The following is a 21,060-nucleotide window of genomic DNA, read 5'->3' on the forward strand; positions in this document are numbered from 1 at the left end:
TTAATGTTAGGAGAATACATATTTTATGCCTACATTCACTTACATTTGAATTGACATTCTCCCCAAAATAAATAGATAAATAAATCAAAAAGAAAGGGGAAAAAATATAGTTTGCAACATTTTTGCACTATGGTAAAGACAATTGCAATTTCTGTACATTTCTTCATAATATACACCCACCCACTGTTACAGTGCACATTTGAAAACAAAACAAGCAACAAAAAAAACAAATAACACATTAAAAAGGAACACATTCATGTAAAATAGCATCCAGCAGAAAATGTTAAAATAGATTGCAGGTTTTTGTGGTAATGCGAAGGCAAGATGTTTCCTGTTCCTTTACGTTCAAGTGAAGCTTCAAACCTCTGCAGCTGTGCAAACTATATTAACCTAAGTTTCCACTGCAAAGCATGAAAGCGATCCAGTTTACTGCAGCAATCAGGTGATAAATTAATCAAACTGCTGGGAAAGCCACTTTGATTCATTAACATGGATGTTATCAAGAGTCAGGCTGTGAACTTATTTTAATATCACTCAAGCAATTTCCATTTAAATTGTTTAGATCCATGGAAAATGTTAATTAGGTAAAAACAACATATGGGAATAACTTCATCATGAATCAAAACCGCTGAACCCGTGCCACTTGACTGACATTCAAATGCAACTTCCTTAAGACATACCCTATATTCATTTATTTATAATTAATGTACATATTTTTAGTTAAACGATCAAAGTAAACCACGGTGCCATGCAAATGAAGCTGCAGAAGACCCAATGACATTTTGCCATGCATCATGATGTACCAACAGCTCAGTTAACCACATTTTCCGGAGGCAGGTGCTATTTGTAAACGAAGCCCAACCTATGGGGAGGAGCCTCCCTTTGTTCTTCACATTTGCTATATACCAATTGTCATTTATACATGCAGATATATGAACAAGTATCTTGAATGAATGCCAAAACATGTTTCTGATTCCTGTGATGCTGCTTTTACAATTAGGATCCCAAGGTAATGTCACTGGCGATGCTATACTATCATTTTTATTTAATATGAATCAATATCTAATGTGGTATATTAAATATTTCCAAAAATAGGCCTACTTATATATTCATTTAAATACTAATATAAGTGTAATTTCTAGTTGCTGTTAACTTTATGGCTCTTCACAGACACTGTAAGAAGTATGAGTTCTGAAATCCAGCGTGCAATTAGGAATGCAAGACTCCAAGAACCTTTTACTTTAAATTGTACCTACAACTGTTCCAGTGGATTCACTCGTGGTTACTGGAAATTGGAAGAAACTCCAGTATGCAGAAAGTGCCGCTGGGATCAGAAAACATTAACATTAGGAGACATGTGCACTGTCAGCTTATACACACCTCATCTAATTATTGAGCAAACGCATTATAACTATTCTTGCTTTTCTGAAGAGAGTGACAAACCGGGCCTTCCTCGTAAAACAGAGCTACTGGTAATTCTGCAAGTTCACGGTAAGAGGTGTTTGAGTTTACTTTAGTGTTAAAGGATTAGTTCAGTTTCAAATTAAAATTTCCTGATAATTTACTCACCCCCATGTCATCCAAGATGTTCATGTCTTTCTTTCTTCAGTCGAAAAGAAATTAAGGTTTTTGATGAAAACATTCCAGGATTTTTCTCCATTTAGTGGACTTCAATGGCCTCCAAATGGTTAAAAGTCAAAATTACAGTTTCAGTGCAGCTTCCAAGCGTTCTACACGATCCCAGATGAGGAATAAGGATCTTATCTAGAGAAACCATCACTAATTTTCTAAAAAAAAAAAAAAATAAATTTTTATACATTTTAACCATAAATGCTCATCTTGAACTAGCTCTCTTCTTCTTCTCTATTAGAATTGTAGATGCTGCTAAGTGTATTACTGCCCTCCACAGGTCAAAGTTTGAACTAAATTGTCATAGACAATATGCTAGTGCAAGTATATAACAATTAGTTCAAACTTTGACCTGTGGAGGGCAGTAATTCTGGAGGACTGCTGGAATTCTAATAGAGAAGAAGAAGAGAGCTAGTTCAAGATGAGCATTTATGGTTAAAACTGGTTAAAAAAAGAAAATGAGCAATTTTTCGCTAGATAAGACCCTTATTCCTCGTCTGGGATCGTGTAGAACGCTTTGAAGCTGCAATGAAACTGTAATTTTGACCTTCAACCATTTGGAGGCCATTGAAGTCCACTATATGGAGAAAAATCCTGGAATGTTTTCATCAAAAACCTTAATTTCTTTTCGACTGAAGAAAGAAAGACATGAACATCTTGGAAGACATGGGGGTGAGTAAATTATCAGGAAATTTTAATTTGAAAGTGAACTAATCCTTTAATGATGAATAACCTGTTTACAAATGAATTAATCCCATGCCTTTTCTCACTATGTGCGCAATAATGCTTCACAGATGAATTCAAAGAACAAGTAACACCTCCTAAAGGACTAGCTGGTGAGTCTAAGTTGTGGATCTGTAAGGATAGTTCTACTTACTGTGCTATTTTTAAGACTACTGTTGGTTTGTGTTATTTTTTCAATGTTGTCTTACTGGTCTAGGTCCATCTTTGAGAGTAAAGACGTATAGGGGTCAGACAGAGTCAGATGAGGTACTTGCACCATTTTCCACCATTGAAATTATAGCAGGAACCTCACTCATGCTTCACTGTGTTGCCACTGACATCAAACACTGTGAGGTGCAGTGGGTCAGAGAAAACGGTACCCTTCCTTTAACCCAAAAAAATGACAGTGTAGTAGAGTGGAGTGAAATCACAGCAGAGGACAGTGGACGATACAGGTGCCAAACCAAAGGGACTTGCACTCACCAGGCATTCACTGTGGATATAGAGGTTAACACATTAGGTGAGTGTTTTACACTTCCAAAAATATATCAGCTCATTTTCAGATGCATATACAACACGGTCCATCAAGTCAGCATTTTTCCATACAGATGGATTCACCTGGGCCAAGGTCTTCGCAGCTTTTGCAGTGTCTGCAGTGGTTGTCCTGACGGCCCATCTGGTGTATCTGTGCTATAGAAGAGGGTGTAAGATAATGGATTCCACTAACATAGTCCATGAAAGGTAATGCACAATTTTATATGTAAAATGAATCATTACGAAGTAGCAAAATATATCAAATCTCTTTCATCAGCAGTATCTGGTCTCTTTCAGGGTTCCATCCAGAAATGCTGTGGTGATAAGGCCAATTGCTCTAGGTCTCTCTCAATATATATTCTAATATATATATATATATATATACATATAAATTTCATTTTTGATCGAAATGTAACCTTAGTGGGCAGAAGAGACTTCTTTCATAAACATTACAAAATCTTACCAACCCGGTTGACTGGCAGTATGATTCAAGAGTTAACTTTTTTTTATTATTATTTAACCCCAGACAGCCAGAGTGATCATGAAGTCCCTTATGCTGACATTGTGATTTCTGTGAGGGGATCCAGCAATCCGGATATATCTGACACCTTAAACCAGACTTCAAAAAACCAAAGACCGGTGACAAAATATATTATAAATAAATATAATTTTTTAGGTATTTTTTTCCAACAGGTTTGTTTAATTGCATGGGACCTGATGAGTGACTGTGAATGTGTTTTGCAGAGATGGAGGGATGAGACCAGAGCAGGGCTACTGCATGCTTCAGCTGACAGACTGCACATCCGCTCTAAAGAGGTCACTAGAAAATTAAGCACAACGTCTGAATATGCTGTAATTACCTACTCCTGCGAGGCTCTTAGTTAGTTACTTCAAAAATTGCATCTCTAATTAAAAAAATAGAAGGCAAAATGTGAAAATCTTGAATAGCTGTCTTCACAATTTTTGTTAACTGCAATTAAAAACCTTTAAACTTTGAATGCTTGTGTAAATGTATTTGTATGTCATGATTTTATATTCTTGGAGGAAATAATTACTGTATTATATTTGTTTTGCAACTCATAAAAACATTTTTTTTTACTTTGTTGGCATCTTTGCTTTTTTTGTCCAGGAAGGTCTGACTTTGGGTGACCCTTTCATGCATGAATTATTAAATCACAAAGTAATATTTTTTTAATGTTTGTTTTTACATTTTACGCACAAGAAAAACACGCTAAGGTGCCCCCGGTGGCAGATTTCTTTCAGTGAAAAATCATGCCAAAAACTTTATTTCCCCAATATATTTCATTTTGATGGAGTTACATATCTGTCCACTGTAGTGGACACCATTTATCAACGGTATAAAAAGTGATTCAATAGAACTTAATGCTTGGTCTAAAAAAAATTTAAAACATGCATGTTTTTAAAACATTTACTAAGAGCAAATGTATGAATGCAAATAAGAAGACTTCGGATGCAAAAGCCTCTAAGTCGTCTGACATTTTTCTTTGACATTTTTTTTCAGACTCATATGTATAGGTTTCTATAGAAGTACCAGTATTTCTGAATGGGATGAGGCTGGGATTTAGCGGGTTTGAAGTTAAAGTATTTGATGAATGTATAGTATGTGTGGAGAGCATTCACTTAATATCATTATCTAATTTTTGACAGATGTGGCTTTTGCATCAGAAGTCTTGGTACGTTAAATAACAACAATAATGAGGATATTTGAAAAACATAACATTCTATGTCTCTAAACTCATTTTATTACTTTAAAATTGGCCAACGTTTATTTAAAACTATTAAAATCAGTATCATACGTGAGCACAAATACACACACAAGCACACACGCCCTTGAATGCAATCACACACATCCCTGTCCTTATATGCCTACACTTTTATATGACCTAATAAATAAATATAGACTGTATAGGCCTAAGCACTGAAATAAATTATAAAATCTGAAGACTATTTAATATTGCTGTTTAAAACTATTTAAGTAATTATAACTAAAACATACAAATAAGGAGGAACCCATATATAGGCCCAATAGGCATAATATACCCTTTGGTGCATGACGTCCACTGTAGTGGACAGATGTATTTTGTGTCACAGAAAAAAATGTACAAGAAATATATTGTTAAAATCTGCATTAAGGTATTCCTTACATAATATTTAGCTGAAAAATATTTTTTGTACCAGTCTGGTTTTCTGAGAATATATGGATTTATTTGACACTTATTCCTGAGGTACTTGGTGCATCTCCTCTTCCCTCTGCCTTTTTGATTATATGATGTAATATCTCAAAACAACAAAGAGATACAAATACACTAATTAATTGGAATCGTAGACAAGGCTTTGGGTATTCACCACTTGATGGTTGGGATATGGTACTACAACCTAAATGGTTAAAAATGGCTTCCAAATATCCGTCCACTGTAGTGGACACCATGCATGAAAGGGTTAAATGCGGCATGAAACAGAAGTTGTGATAGCCTTATTTTTCCCCACCAATTGTGATGTATCCAAGTGAAACAGCTTCTCGAACAAGAAAAAATGTAGGGCGGGACTTGATTTTGTCCATTGGGAATCGATTGGATGGTTGGATTTTTGTGGTTTGCTATAGAGTACCTGGGAGATGACGTGTTTTTGTATGCAAAACCCAGAAGCGAGTTAGCATTTTAGGACATCTGGTTCCATCTCCATAAAGTCTATGGGTTTTCTGAATGGGTTTTTGCTAAATCGTCTGAAATAAGGTCTGTGGTTAACAAAGCCTCTAAATATTTTCACGTTTTGTGTCTTAAAAACGGCGGTTGCTAACAAGTTGCTATAAAGGGACTACTTCCTTTGGCAGGGACTTTAGACGTCATCATGACAAACAGGACATTTGGACAGCATTTCTCATGAAAAAGTAGATAAGTATTCATACACAGCGTAGATCATAATCAGCGAGCATGTTTTTAAATAAAGTTGTTTTTTAAATAAATTTTGAGGAAGCTGTTGTCCATTTATAGCCTACTGTTAGCTTTTTATATCTTTTATTATTTTATTATATCTTAACTTTATTTAGGCTTCAAAATGTATAAATGTTGTGTTAACTTGTAAAGATTATCTTGATATACTAAACATGTAAGTGTCATAACCCTTTGTTAAACAAAGAGCTTTTTTTTTTTTTTGCGATTTTCCAAAAGACTATGGGAAAAATGCATAGGCCTTCAATCGAGGGAACCCGTATGCCACTAACTTCTGGGTTGGCCTACAAAAACACATCATCTCTGAGGTACTCTATTGATGTGATGTCATGTGAGTGACAGGTTGTCCCACCTTCCTGCTAGTAAACACATCATCATCATCAGAGAAGAAGAGAAGAGAAGAGAAGAGAAGAGAAGAGAAGAGAAGAGAAGAGAAGAGAAGAGTCACTGCAAGAGGGCAAGATCGAGGGTGGGGTAGTTATTTTGATTACGAGAGGGCACATGAATTTAAAAAAAAATGATGTGCACAGATAAGTCATTATTAATAAATACTAAAATAGTCCATAAAAAAATCTGGTGTCCGTTTTGATTTCATGGTTAAAGTTATTTATAGTGTCTAAAGTACAATTACACAAATGTATTTTTTCCCCAATAGTAGGCTACAAAAAAAAGTTCAAACCCTTCTTAAATTATAATAATTTTTGTGGATTCCAGGGGGAGCATGCCCCAAATCCAACCACCCTACATGGGTATTCTAGCTTGTTGCAGTGCCCTACTACTGATAAAAGATTAGAAAACGTCCTTGAATTCGTTCACACTTCACACATTTAGCGAGTTTTGGACTCTGAAATGTGTTTATGGTATTTATATGATAAAAAAACATGGCCATATTTAACTGCATTTGTATACTGTTAATGTTTTGATATGCTGGAAAATGTCTTTACCTGCAGGACTCGTTGTTGCACACGTGTTGAACTTCATGAACTGACACGACAGGGCGCATTTGCAGGTTGGTTTTAATTGATTGTAGGGAAATATCCTCTTCATCCAAATTTATTTTTGTTCTTTTTGTTTCAATATATCCTATTATTTTTTTAAGCGAGCTTCCAACGTGATTAGGGAACTAATTGTGAATCGTTTGACCGAATGATTCGCGAATCGAGCATGCTGACAGAAAATCACCTGTTACCCATAGTTACATTAACGCTTTTTAATGTTTTATTTAATGTTTCGCAATAAATAAAGAAATATTTATTTGGTTTTGTATTGATATTATTATTGTTGTTGTTGTATTTTATTCCTGAAATTTCATATTGCGTGTTTAAATATATTGGTATACAACTAATATTTTAAGCAACTTGAATCTGAATCGTATTGACCCTTTCCGCTTTGGGTAGTTGGAACCACGTGCTGGTTGCATAGCAACGGTTGACAACATTCAGCTTTTAAACGGTAAGAAACATCACACCAGTCCACCTTGCAAAATAACTAAATATATATTATGATTCCCGATTTAACTAAACAAGTTGTGGTTGATCAAAATATGGGTCAAACAAAATGTGGGTTTGATAGAACAAGTTTTACAATGTGTCGTTCATTTTACTGATAAAAAACCCCCGCCAGTTTGTATTTCATCCAAATGACTTTTTTAGCACAACATAATGTCACTGTCAATATGTGTATGTCATGCAGTAAAACTAAATATCTTGATGAGATATACATTTTATTAAATTGTTTATGGAATTATGTGGAAAATTTGCTATAAATTAGCCTGTAAATGATTTAATGAATGTGTCTTATCCTATTTTTTTCCTTATTCCTCAGACTTGAGGTTCTGTATAAGATGTCTGTTCCCTTCTCCAACACAAACCTGCGGATCCCTAAAGGCTTTGGGAATTTATTGGAGGGTCTTGCTAGGGAAGTGTTGAGAGACCAGCCTGAGGACATTCCTACCTTTGCTGCTCTCTACTTCACAGGACTTCTTAAAGCCAGAGAAGGTGACTGAGATGGTTTTCTTCTGATCCTGATGTTTAAAGGATTAGTTCACTTTCAAATTAAAATTTCCTGATAATTTACTCACCCCCATGTCATCCAAGATGTTCATGTCTTTCTTTCTTCAGTCGAAAAAAAATCAAAGTTTTTGATGAAAACATTCCAGGATTTTTCTCCATATAGTGGACTTCAATGCCCTCCAAATGGTTGAAGGTCAAAACTACAGTTTCAGTGCAGCTTCAAAGCATTCTACACAATCCCAGACGAGGAATAAGGGTCTTATCTAGAGAAACCAGGGTCTTATCTAGAGAAACCATCACTCATTTTCTAAAAATATTTTTTAATTTTATACATTTTAACCATAAATGCTCATCTTGAACTAGCTCTCTTCTTCTTCTCTATTAGAATTCTGGCAGTGTAGACACTGCTAAGTGTATTACTGCCCTCCACAGGTCAATATGCTAGTGCAAGTATATAACAATTAGTTCAAACTTTGACCTGTGGAGGACAGTAATACACTGCGTCTACACTGACGGAATTCTAATAGAGAAGAAGAAGAGAGCTAGTTCAAGATGAGCATTTATGGTTAAAATGTATAAAATTAAAAAAAAAAAAATTAGAAAATGAGAGATGGTTTCTCTAGATAAGACCCTTATTCCTCATCTGGGATCGTGTAGAACGCTTTGAAGCTGCACTGAAACTGTAATTTTGACCTTCAACCGTTTGGAGGCCAATTGAAGTCCACTAAATGGAGAAAAATTCTGGAATGTTTTCATCAAAAACCTTAATTTCTTTTCGACTGAAGAGAGAAGGACATGGACATCTTGGATGACATGGGGGTGAGTAAATTATCAGGAATTTTAATTTGAAAGTGGACTAATCCTTTAATAGCTTTTGATGACATATGAGTTACTTGCTTATACAGTATGCCTTTGTCCAAGGCAGAAATTTTGTTTGCAACGACTATTAAATCAACTATTGTCAAAGCATGTTTGAACATAATGAATGTATGTTTTGTTCCAGAAAGTGGCCTAGACCCAGCAGAGTGGGGTGCAAAGTTGGAAGACAGGTTCTACAATAATCACTCGTTTAAGGTATCTAAAAGAATTGGATTAAAATAAATGAGACAGCACTCTCTGAACCTTTAGATTATATTGCAGTTATTTCTTCTAACATGCATGTGTTGTTCATTCTTTTCAAAACAGGGCACAGCAATACAAGGAAACTCCATTTCACCTAAAATAAATACAAGGTGTGTGGATGAGAAAATGTGATTTCGCTCTTTCACTCCCCCTAACAGTTTTCCAGATGAGAGAAAAATCTAAATGAAGACAGACTGAAGTGAAGGCAATAAAAGTTTTAGGATAGCCTGTAGTTTTGGTTTGATTTCCTTGATTCTGGTTGTACATTGTTGCAGTGCAGCAGGTTTAAAACAGTACAGCAGGATGAAGATCTCCGTCTCTGAGGCAGGGCTTCGATCATTTGATCAAGCCGAGGGCGGCTTTCAGACGATTGATTGTAGTGTCAGAGCACAGATATGCATCTGGGTTGTACATTAGGATTCATTTATTACTCCTGTTGTACTTGTTTGTGCTTTTATTTACTTATATTATTAATCATTGTTGCATATAAAATTCTCCTTGCCTTCTTAGAAACTACGCTGGACGTTCTGAAACTTTTGGAAACAATGAAACCCAACATTCTACATTAAAAGACCTGAACACTAATAATAATTCAGAGGACACTGAAGTAAAGCAAAAATATGAGTTAGAAAAGAAGCTCGATGAGGAATCCAGTGAGAGGGAACACGCACCTGCTGCAGATATTCCCTATGTGGGAACAGCAGATGTTGATATATGTGCTCAAGAGCTGAAAGACCCCAATGGGGTTGCAGAACAAACATCAGAGGTACTGAAAGATGAAGAAGCTGTAGATATCTGCAGATCCGAACATGAGCCTACACCTCTGCCCTCCTTTGGTGGTCTTGCAAATGTAGATGTATGTGCTGAAGAGATAAACCACCCATCTGAATCTACTGAGAACAACAGAGACTTGGAAAGCCCAAAACTGTTGCCTCCAAATGGAGAACAGTCTGAATCACACGATGAATCTTTTGTTGAAACCCCTTCACATATTGATCAGGATGTTGGCAAACCAGCAAATGAAAAGTCTGATGATGACGTTGATGATGATGATGATGATGATGGCCATACTGGAGATGCTGAACAGGGAGTCTCAGAAATGGTTGATACTTTATTAGAAGACACTGACTCAGAGGAAAAGAGCACTGAGCAGGTTTATGTCGAGGATTCAGCTGAAAAAGATGTAACTGAAAGTGCAGTTGAAACAGGGCAGGAATCAGTGGAACATACTGAAGAAAACAATGACTTACCAGACAATGAAGATCAAGAAGAGACCAATCATGAGTACAGCAGCACCAATGACTTTGTAGAAGATGTAGCTGATTCTACATCTGATATCATTAGTAAATCACTGACGGAAATGAAAGACGCGAATATTGACTACGGCGATGAAACGTATGACAGTAAAAGCGAAGTCATAGATGTTCTAGATGAAATTGACCATCAGTGTCTTACTCGTACAGATGAGCATGAAGCTGAGAACAGCACTGATGAGCAGAGTACATCTAAAAATATGGATGCAATTATGGAGGAAGACCTTATAGAAACCCCAAAGCCAGTTTCTCAACTAATCAACAGTGAAAATGAAGTAACAGAGGATATGATAAGCAATGACATTTTAAATACTGATGTAATGGAAGCTTCTGAGCAAGATCTAAACACAGAGAATGTAAATGAAGGGAGTGATCTTGAAAGTGATGGCTGTGATGCTGAAGAGATGGATCCAGACATTTCAAACATGCCTCAGCAAAATATGGAAAAAACTGAGGATGAAGAGGATGATGAGACTGAACCAAAGGAAGGTGAAGAAGCTGAGCCCAGGCCTCTAGAGAGAGAAACGGAGGTTATCAGTGAAGAACATCCTACAGAGTCACAAGAACAGACTGAGAATGATGCAGAACAGGAGGATCAGTTGGAGGAGCAAAGAGATAAAAGTCAGGAATCAATACTTGAAAGTGAGAACCAGGAGAATCCTGACAGCAGTGAACCAAAGGTAAGGTTTTTTTTTTCTTTTTTCTTTCACCCCCTTCCCATTTGATAAACAAAATGTATGGTATTTGTATAAAAAATATGGGTTGCGTAATGTAGATTTAATGTTGTGATAGAAGCCTCATCCTGAGGCCGGGCGAATAATCAAATTTTATTTTGAATTACGTTTTTGGCTTCCAACGATTATGAAAAAAATATCAAGATACAACAATAATTGTGCCACATTCCATTTTGCAGTGATGCTCTCGTTCTGTCTTGTTTACTAAATCCAGCACACCCCTTTGCTTTACAGTGGTTTCTCTCCTCCCTAAATGTTGTTTTCAGTAGGCTGTGGAAGTGCACTACAACAACAATGATCTTATTTATTTTGATCTAATTTACTTTTATTTTTATATTATTTTATTTTATTAAAATGTGTGTATATATATATATATATATATATATATATATATATATATATATATATCTTAAATTTTCGATTCCTTAAAATATCCACCATTAGCAGCTATCTGACATAAACTGGGTTCTAATTGGTTCACTGTATTCTAAACTTAATTGGCAATCAATTGTTGAAGCTATTAAGGTGTGCTGACCAAAAAATCTTTTACAAACCTGGGACAAGTTTAAACCAGTAACCAGGCATCACAGCTGGCAAAGGGGCATGTCTGATTTTGACATGTATATATTGCCATTATTATGTAATCAAAATGAAAATTATTATTGCTGGTCTTCAATGATAATGTCAAGTTACTTTAATGTATTTGCACCAAGGATTTAAGCTGATATTGTCCAAAACCACAGGGGTGTTTCCAAATTTTTGGAGGGCAGTATATATATATATATATATATATATATATATATATATATATATATACAGTATGTGTGTGTGTGCATGTGTGTGTATATATATATATATATATATTTGTTAGTTATTTTATCTAATTTTTACATTTATTTTTTATTTGTTTTTCTGTTTTTCTATATTTAAAGTTAAAACCACTCTCAACTTTTTTTCAATAAATGCAGGATGTTTCCAAAATCACTGAGTAATAGTGTTAAATAAACATGATCTTAAAGGAATAGTTCACCCAAAAATGAAAATTATCCCATAATTTACTCAACCTCCAGCCATCCTAGGTGTATATGAATATCTTCTTTCACAATCCGACCACAACTGGAGTTATATTAAAAAAATATCCTGGCTCTTCCCAGCTTTGTTATGGCATTGAAGAGTGCCCAAGATTTTGAAGCTCCAAAAAGCACATCCAGTCATCATAAAAGTAATCCATACGACATTTTGCACACAGAAAGTATTTTTGTTGCTTCATTACATTAAGGTTGAACCACTGTAGTCAGGTTGACTATTTTAACGATGTCTTTAATACCTCTCTGGACCTCAAAAGGTGCAGTGACGTTGCTGCCTATGTGTGGATCAGATACCCTCAAATTTCATCAAAAATATCTTAATTTGTGTTCCGAAGATGAACAAAGGTCTGGTTTGGGACGACAAGAGGGTGAGTACTTAATGACAGAAATTTCATTTTTGGGTGAACTAACCCTTTAAGTGTGAATAGACGGCTCTTGCGAAAACCACGTAACCCTCTCATGAATGGGCGTACAAACATTGCTGGAAGCCAGTAATTATAGTTTATAAAGTTTTAAATATGTATATTTTTCTTACAAAAACCATCACTTGCTTCTGGAGGCATTTATTAAAGGTGCCCTAGAATTAAAAATTGAATTTATCTTGGCATAGTTGAATAACAAGAGTTCAGTACATGGAAATGACATACAGTGAGTCTCAAACACCATTGTTTCCTCCTTGTGTAAATCTCATTTGTTTAAAAGACCTCCAAAGAACAGGCAAATCTCAACATAACACCGACTGTTACGTAACAGTCGGGATCATTAATATCTACGCCCCCAATATTTGCATATACCAGCTCATGTTCAAGGCATTAGACAAGGGCAGCAAGTATTAACGTCTGGATCAGTGCACAGCTGAATCTCATTATTATCTTATTTTCTTTTTTTCCATGTCAAAACTTGTATCTGTAAATTCTGCAGTTTGCCCATTTCTATTATTTCCGTTATTGTCGTTATTGCATCACGTTTCAAAGGCGCGTTTTTAGACGCAAAGACGCATTTTGTGTGAACGGCCCCTAAGGCAGTCGCAAGCTTGGGGGCGGGGAGCACGGGAATTTAAAGGGGCTGCAGCCTGAATCGGCGCATATTTAATGATGCCCAAAAATAGGCAGTTAAAAAATTAATTTAAAAAAATCTATGGGGTATTTTGAGCTGAAACTTCACAGACACATTCAGGGGACACCTTAGACTTATATTACATTACTCTTATGATGGATGGATGCGCTCTTTGGTGCTTCAAAAACTCGGGCACACTTCAATGCCATTACAAAGCTGGGAAGAGCCAGGATATTATTTAATATATCTCTGACTATGTGCGACTGAAAGAAGATAGTCATATACACCTAGGGTGGCTTGAGGGTGAGTAAATTATGGGATAATTTTCATTTTGGGGTGAACTATTCCTTCAATATTACCCAAAATAATCATGATTATGATTCTTGCCATAATCAAACAGCCCTACGTCATCCTTAACTTGGATGCAGACTGTTCCTTTTATTGTCCCAAGTTAATAAGTAAAAATAAAATCTTCAAGGACATGTCTGATCAACAGCATGGCTCTGTTCCTCTCTGGAGAACAGTGATTGAAGATGTCCCTGAAATAGTCCAGCTGGTGAGTACAAGACCGCAAGAGGGTCAAAAAAGCTCAAACTATACATACATCTTACATCATATGCATAAACTTAAACAAATGTTTGCGACATTTCATAAAGAGATGTTCAAAAAGCTTTAGATCTTTTACCAAGAGGTCAGAACAATATCCATATGCTTCTTTAAAGGGGTTCGAAGGAGACAGATTTGGTGGTGTTTCCATGGAAACATTTTACCGACCATTTATCTGAGGGAGAAACTGATCTAGATTTTGGAGTTGTGTGATTTTTCCAAAGAAACATAATACTGTATGTACCCTATTAGCTGCTTTACTTTTCAATCCTCGGTCCAAAGTGTATGCGATTCAAGTTCTGTAGGGGTTAATTAGAGACACGCACTAAAGCAAAGCTCCCTTCCTCTCGCTCCAATGTAGGTCATCTAACCTGACCTATATCAACTCTTGTCCAATGACTTTATATGCTGTAGGAGGAGCAAGGGAATCATGTAGTTTCTATTTTCAGGAACAATATTCATGGCTATCATCAATCTCTAGCACGACTGTAAAGTCACCTCATCTTCTTCTTCTTGGAAACTCTGTTTTAACACTTCGATGCTCTGTGAACCGACTTCATTAGCTCCCAGCCTTACACATCCAACAGATGCCAAGAAAAGAGAAGTGATACCATTACAGCACAGAGCTGCATGTTCTCTCTTTAATCTTGGTAGGGTAGGAGGCAGGAGATGGAGCAGTGTTCTAGAGAAATAAAGGGCAATGGATTTACTGTCTGTTTGTCATACTCTACAGTATATTACCACAGGGTGGAGGAGGCACGGACTGTGTGGGACTGACTGAGATGTGGGGAGCTGCTTCTAGTATTTTCTTAGCTTATGATAATAGCCCTCAGCAATATTTTGGACTCTGCATTTTTAAAGTAATGTTATATAATTGGTTTACACCATATGGTGTGTCCCTTTTCTATCCCATTTTTCTCCACTACAAGGCTTAACCAAGAATCTCTAATCCTTTTGGTAACAGGTGACAGGAAAGTGAGAATAATGGCGCTGTAAACGTCAACATGAAACAGAATATTTGCAACGAGTAAAGACCTGTCAGTGGCAGCGTCAAAGTGATGATGATGCTCACGCGCGCTCTCTCCAGCGCGAGCACGCGTTATCTCTCTCTCTCTCTCTCTATCCTCCCACCCTAAAAGACTCTGAATTATAAGGATAGTTGGAGGAGAGGCGTATTCGTCCAAGGTATTTGCCCTGTGAGGAGGTTTACGCTGTGTTGCACTTGCACGAGACGAGAACACGTTTATCAGCGTCTGTAATTGCGCGTCATGGATTGTCATATCGTAAGTACTACTTTATTCGCTTTTTTGTTTTTGTTTGTTTGTTAAAAAGTATTTAATAAATAAACATCCTTTTTAAACTGAATATGTTTGATAATGAAGGAGTGGCGCGTGGAAACATCGTTTAACTTTTCTTGTTTAGGAAATAGAAACATTAGCCTATTTGTTTTGAAACTTTATTCAGCGGCGGTAAATTTCATGTTCAGTAAATTTACGAACGGTTTTGTGGGTTTATGTCTTCATATTTTATGCTCATTATCATTTCACACTTTTTAACCGATTATTTTTCATGCCTTGAAAAGTATAAGCATATGAGTAAGCTTTAGGCTATGCAGTTTTAAGCTTTAGCGATTAGGGTTCAAAAGATCACAATTTTTGTCTCTGTTATTATTAATAGTATTATTAAAAAAATTATTTATCAATTTAATCTACAAACTGTATACAATATGTGTACGGAATGAAAATGAATATTAAAAATAACGTGGCCTCTTGGTGGTGCTATATACATCAACAACAAAATACACTTCTGCATTTGGCGATATTTCCTTAAGTTTCATATTTATTTATTTATTCATCTGTCATTTTATTTTCAGTGGCTATATTGGATTTTAAAAAAAAAAAACCTTCTTCTGCCAACTTCTTTTTTTTAAGTAGTAAAATATGTTGAACATTCGATTAAACATGGTCGCCTAAAGCCAGTAAAGAACGCAGGGCGTGACTATAATCCCTGAATGGAGTAAGTAATTTTAATAAATTTTAGTAAGGTAAATTTATGTATAATTATACAAGAGGGCATATGAGGACATTTGCATATTTTAAAATGTGTCTGTTATCAGCTGCCAATCAGCTTTCAGCAGCCATTAACAAGGTTAGCACTGGCTAACCTAAATAGGATCTTTTAAATCCTATTTAAAAGTATAAAGAAGCATGCAAAGTTTTATCCTGTTTAGACATAAATTGGCATTATAATAGTGAAAAACAAAATGAATGTAGTTATTGTGCATGAATCAACAAATTTTGTGAGCTTATGGACTAAAGGGGTCCTTTTGCTGAGACCTCAATCATTTCTGCTTGCTTTTTGTTATGCATATGACAAATCTTTAATCATATCATTTCAATGGACTGGTATAGACATGGCAAGGCTTGTGACTGCGCAGTTTCATTAGAGGTGATCCATGGGTAAGCATACACTAAGCCTCTGAGGCAGCAGTAAAATGAACAGATGCTTATTTATAGGGGGATTGTGGAACGCCTCTGCCTGTGGCCACATATAAGCATGTTGGCAAAATGCTTGGTTAATATGAAAAGAGGCTGATTCTTAGTTCAAAAGTGGGTGGACATGCTCCTACCAAGGTTTTACAATGGACTTCTGCTCATCACCATCACACAAGCTGTTAAAGACTGCCAACCAGCCTCTGCTGAGCCATTTTACATGTGCTATGTTGGTTGTTGTGGGAGAAAGCATATGGTTTCACAGCTTCAGAAGGACATAATAAGACAAAAAACACCACATCCCTCCACACACTCTTGATGATGTGTGATGACATGCTTGACAGAGCGAAGGAAGCTGGTCACAGTTGGTCTTTGCGTCTGGGTGGTTATGTAGTTTCATTCCATTTCTGTTCGTTTTATTTTCTTTAGGTATAGGTTTCTCACAATCATAAAAATAAAGGTTCTTTGTTGGCATCGGTATGGTTCCATGAAGACCTTTCATGGACATTTATGGAAACTTTCCATTTCACAAAAGGTTCTTCAGATTATTAAACTGTTCGTCACACTAAGAAAAAATGGTTCTTTTTGATGGTTCTTATGTGACATTGCTTTATTTTTAAGAGTGTAATAGAGAATAGAGATCTACAATCACCATTCAGTTGGTGATTGTAGATGTGCTGGAGAAGCTGGTCGTAAAAAAAATTCTGTGGAGCTGATGAATAGTGATTCATTGCAAGGGGGCACAAATGGGCAGGAGATACATCATGCTAAACCCACTAGGGTGGTATATAAGATCTCAGTGGATAGTCTGAATCATTTTAAGAAAGAGTTAAATCAATATGCAGTACATCCCTGCTGAAATTATTGTTCATCCCTGTTAGGAGGAATGCAACCAACCACAAGAGGAAGAGGACATCATGGACATCCCATTGGATGACCCAGAGGCCAATAAGGCGGCCGCCAAAATCCAGGCTGGCTTCCGTGGTCATATGACCCGGAAGAAGATGAAACCCGGTGAAAAGCCCAATGAGGAGGTGAGCAGCAGTGGTGAGGCCCTCAACGGCAGCCAAGGGGACTCAGGTCAGTCACTGTCCCCTACGGTCAGAGTGAACACAAGAGCTAGACTCAACACCATACAACATGGTGCAGAGGTCGCCAGCTATCTTGATCCAGCTCAGCTTGGCAAGACATTTAAAGACCCTCACAGATCCTTACAGAATTTGAAAGTAAACAACTAGAGCTTTGAGCTATAATGAGAGTTCAAGAGTGTTGATTCACCTATTTTCTGTTCTGTGTACCAAAGTTTTAGAATTAAAAAGCTGAAAATCTTGTTGCCACTATAGTGTATGAGACACACACACAAAAAAACATCAAATCCAAAATGAAACAAAATGAAAAATCAATCAGTTATGCTTAATGAGTCATATCTTTATACTGAGTAAACATAATAAGACATGCTCAAGGGTGCTTTTTAATTACACTCTGAGTGCTTTGGATAATTATTTTCTTAATCAAGTAATTATTAATGAGCACATCTATAATTTTCCCTGATTGTTTTAAGATTGCAGTTGTTTCACCGATTTACAGACAGCCAAAGGTGTCAACAGAGTATTTCTGTATTCTGTTATCTCAGTTTGCTGAGACACAGAACTCTCAAATCTAATTTCATTTGTGGGTGGTTTAAGCCTTCACAATTGACTCAATATTAAAGCCTCGCGCAGATTTATCCCCCTTTCAATTTTCTTTCGGGTGATGTGTTTTGTTTTGCACAAAATTTTCTAGAGATGCTGGATAAACTGTTTCCCTCAACTCGGTATGTATGCAAATGGTTCTCGATTGGTCGATCCCCAGAGGTGTGCTGGGATTCTAATTTGAAGCAACAAATAGGCCAGCGCTGATGGAAAGACCGTTAATGTTCTCACACCAAAGCTTCCATTTGAACTACCTTCATCTGCGTCATCCTTTGAGGAGGAACCGAGCAGATCTGGTCATTTGATGTGGAAAGTGGGGCAAGCAATGAGAATGAAGGTGTCCTTCTAACCTCTAGCCAGGCCCAAATATCTCTCCTTCAGCTGTGCCGCTCTACCCCACCTCTGTGCCGAATTTAGGCCTTTTCCGAGCAACATCAACCCAGTTCTCAGTTGCTAAGCATCTTATGTATGGAAGTGTTATTTTTATCCTCAGGTGCATCTGCATCGCCGAAATGAGGCTGTGCTCTGTTTTACTCAGACAAAAATAAAAGACCGGCTAAGATCAACTCAAAATCAATCAATAAATAATGCTTTGTCACAGATATTTTGTGAAGAATGCCAATTTAAGTTATCAAGCGCTGCAAAAAATTATTTTCTCTTACACAGTATTTTTGAAATGTTTTTTAGTGCAAATATCTAAACATTCTTAAATCAAGATACATTTACTTATAATTTTAAAAAGTTTATGCTTAAAACAAGAAAACATATAAATGGGCTAAGAAAAATAATCTTGTTTTCCCTTTGAATCGTTTATTTTTCTTGACATTCTTGGAAGAACCTTTAACAACCGTGGAATCTTTCCATTGCATAAATGGCTCTTTATAGTGGAAAAAGGTTCTTTCAATCAGTGTTTCTCAACTATAGGGTCCCAAAAGTGGGTCGCGGAGTGTGTAGTCAAACAACAAAAAAAAAAAACCTTTCCTGTCCTGTCAGACGTTTTACTGTGCTCACACACAAATGCGGAGGGGCGAGCTGTATGTCACTTCACTATATATAAAGAGCAAATTAAGTTACGAGCATGCAACGCCTTACGTGTCATAAAAGTACCAAAAAGTACCAATAAATTGGTACATCGTGTGTTAGCTGGGAAGGATTTGAATGCAGAATGTTCATTCTATTCATCAGGATCAGTATCCATATGTTTAACAGTTCATATTAGTATTGTGTATTTACCTTGGTAACAGTAGTTTCCATAATATTATCCCAAAATGCCACTTTATTTTCACTTTGTGTGTTTTTTTTTTTTAAATATATTTTTGATGACTGGTGGCTCATACCAACTTATTAAATTTATTGTATTAACAAAAACTGGTTTGAGACTGTTATATAGTGATATTCTTACAATTTATGTGTTTGTAAAGTAAAGTAGGACTGTGTGTGTGTGTGTGTGTGTGTGTGTGTGTGTGTGTGTGTGTGTGTGTGTGTGTGTGTCACCAATTTTTGAGAAATAAATTTGCTTAGTTTTCCTAAGAATTTGGGTCACGACTTAATGACCATGGGAAAATGTGGGTCTCATGGCCAAACCAGTTGAGAACCACTGTTTTAAATTATTAAAATGTTCTCTCCCTCTTTTGGAACCTTTATTTTTAAGAGTGTATTCTTTTAGATATTTATTTTTTTAGATATTTGTAATGGAAAACAACAAAAAATACTAAGTAAAAAAGTAATTTGCAGTGAGTGATGTTACTTCATAGTTGATTGGACAGCTGTTTGTTGACAAACCTAAATATTACATAAATAGTACAGTAAACCTAATAAAAGTGTATGTTTTGCAAGCAGGGGGAACAGACGGAGTAGAGACAGATCCCACATCTGGTCCAGAGCAATGAAGACCTTTCTCAAGGTGGATGGCTTATAGGATGCTTTCTCCAGGGATTTTTTGTGTCGAAAAAAAAGTAGTAAAACTAGGCTGGATATGTCATCTGATATGTGAACTCTTTCTCTATTTTCTGCTTCTTATCCAGTCCGGGTGAATTTCTGCTCCAGCATGCTTTTGCATCCCACAAAAGGCATCTGTATACTGTATATCTGATATTTGTATGAGAATTTAACACAGGCTTCTTCAGTCAGACATTCAAGTAGACTTAAAATAATGCATCATGATTGAGTTTTGTCATTTTTGTTACTTGATATTCCTTTTCTCTGGTAGTATGTTTATGACTGCCTCAATTTGACCATGTAGCCACTATCACAATAAGATGTGAATTTTGTTTAATGTCATGAAATAGAATGTTATCAGTTGTTTATGATTGTGTTGACTGATTTGTTTGGTTTGCACTTTGCACCCTGTAATATGTTGAAAATGAAATCAGAGCTTCCAAAGCAGCATATGGCATGGCAAGATCGACTTATTTATTATCGACTAATTTATTTCCATTTATTTTAATTTGTAAAATGATTTCTTCTGAGTTCTTTAAGGTAATGCATATCATTAGAAGTATAGAAATTGAGTTGTGACAGCTTAATGAGTGATAGCTAAGATCACCTTGCATGTTGACATCAGCATCAAGCTCTGTATCAGTTGAAAAGCTAATAAATGCTCAGAAATGTGTGTTGCTTGCATTGAAAATTATTTCATCTAGTCAGGGCCTGATCATTAGTCTTTTGAAGTCTCAGACCAAAAAGGCAGTTATATATATATATATGCAGCAGAAATTGAAATATTAACCTACACATCAGTCTCATCATTAGTCCTGCTGGAGCATCTCACTGGAGGGCTCACAGCTGGAAGGCTGTGCTAATGAGGTCTGACAGTCATTTATCAAGGTCAAACTGCCACATGCCCAATCAAAACAGCATTTAGGCCTAAAATAGCATTAACTGTTCATTAATCTTACGGTATATATTTTTTATATAAATGTGCATGTGGCAAAAGCTATAATGAAAGAACTCTCAAAGAAATATTGTTTGATAACAATTTATGATATATCTAATAAGTAAACAGTAAGATATGTGAGATGGTGCTACAACATTGACCTTAAGTAGCCCCGCCCCTTTTCAGCACTGCGCTCGTTGTCTTTTGACTTCCGGA

General features: G+C 36.2%; 2 protein-coding genes across 5 annotated transcripts; both read left to right on the forward strand.

Moving 5' to 3' along the window:
- The first annotated feature begins 494 nt into the window (after positions 1-494).
- LOC125249243 lies at positions 495-3,968 on the forward strand. The gene is made up of 8 exons (XM_048161490.1): positions 495-1,009; positions 1,171-1,491; positions 2,424-2,465; positions 2,570-2,872; positions 2,961-3,093; positions 3,184-3,227; positions 3,413-3,525; positions 3,631-3,968. Exons 1-8 carry the CDS (start codon positions 964-966, stop codon positions 3,769-3,771), a joined length of 1,143 nt encoding a protein of 380 aa, XP_048017447.1. The 5' UTR covers positions 495-963; the 3' UTR covers positions 3,772-3,968.
- A 3,284-nt stretch (positions 3,969-7,252) lies between these two features.
- Positions 7,253-20,580, forward strand: spa17 (sperm autoantigenic protein 17). 4 transcript variants are annotated; one of them, XM_048161486.1, is made up of 7 exons: positions 7,253-7,307; positions 7,680-7,852; positions 8,871-8,941; positions 9,053-9,099; positions 9,500-10,982; positions 17,160-17,358; positions 19,806-20,580. In XM_048161486.1, exons 2-7 carry the CDS (start codon positions 7,699-7,701, stop codon positions 19,856-19,858), a joined length of 2,007 nt encoding a protein of 668 aa, XP_048017443.1. In that variant the 5' UTR covers positions 7,253-7,307; positions 7,680-7,698; the 3' UTR covers positions 19,859-20,580. The 4 variants fall into 4 exon arrangements, with proteins under 4 accessions (XP_048017443.1, XP_048017444.1, XP_048017445.1 ...); XM_048161487.1 differs by having other exon boundaries at positions 19,809-20,580; XM_048161488.1 differs by having other exon boundaries at positions 17,160-17,312.
- Positions 20,581-21,060: the final 480 nt, after the last annotated feature.

Source organism: Megalobrama amblycephala, linkage group LG16, assembly GCF_018812025.1.
Source record: "Megalobrama amblycephala isolate DHTTF-2021 linkage group LG16, ASM1881202v1, whole genome shotgun sequence".
Taxonomy (NCBI): domain Eukaryota; kingdom Metazoa; phylum Chordata; class Actinopteri; order Cypriniformes; family Xenocyprididae; genus Megalobrama; species Megalobrama amblycephala.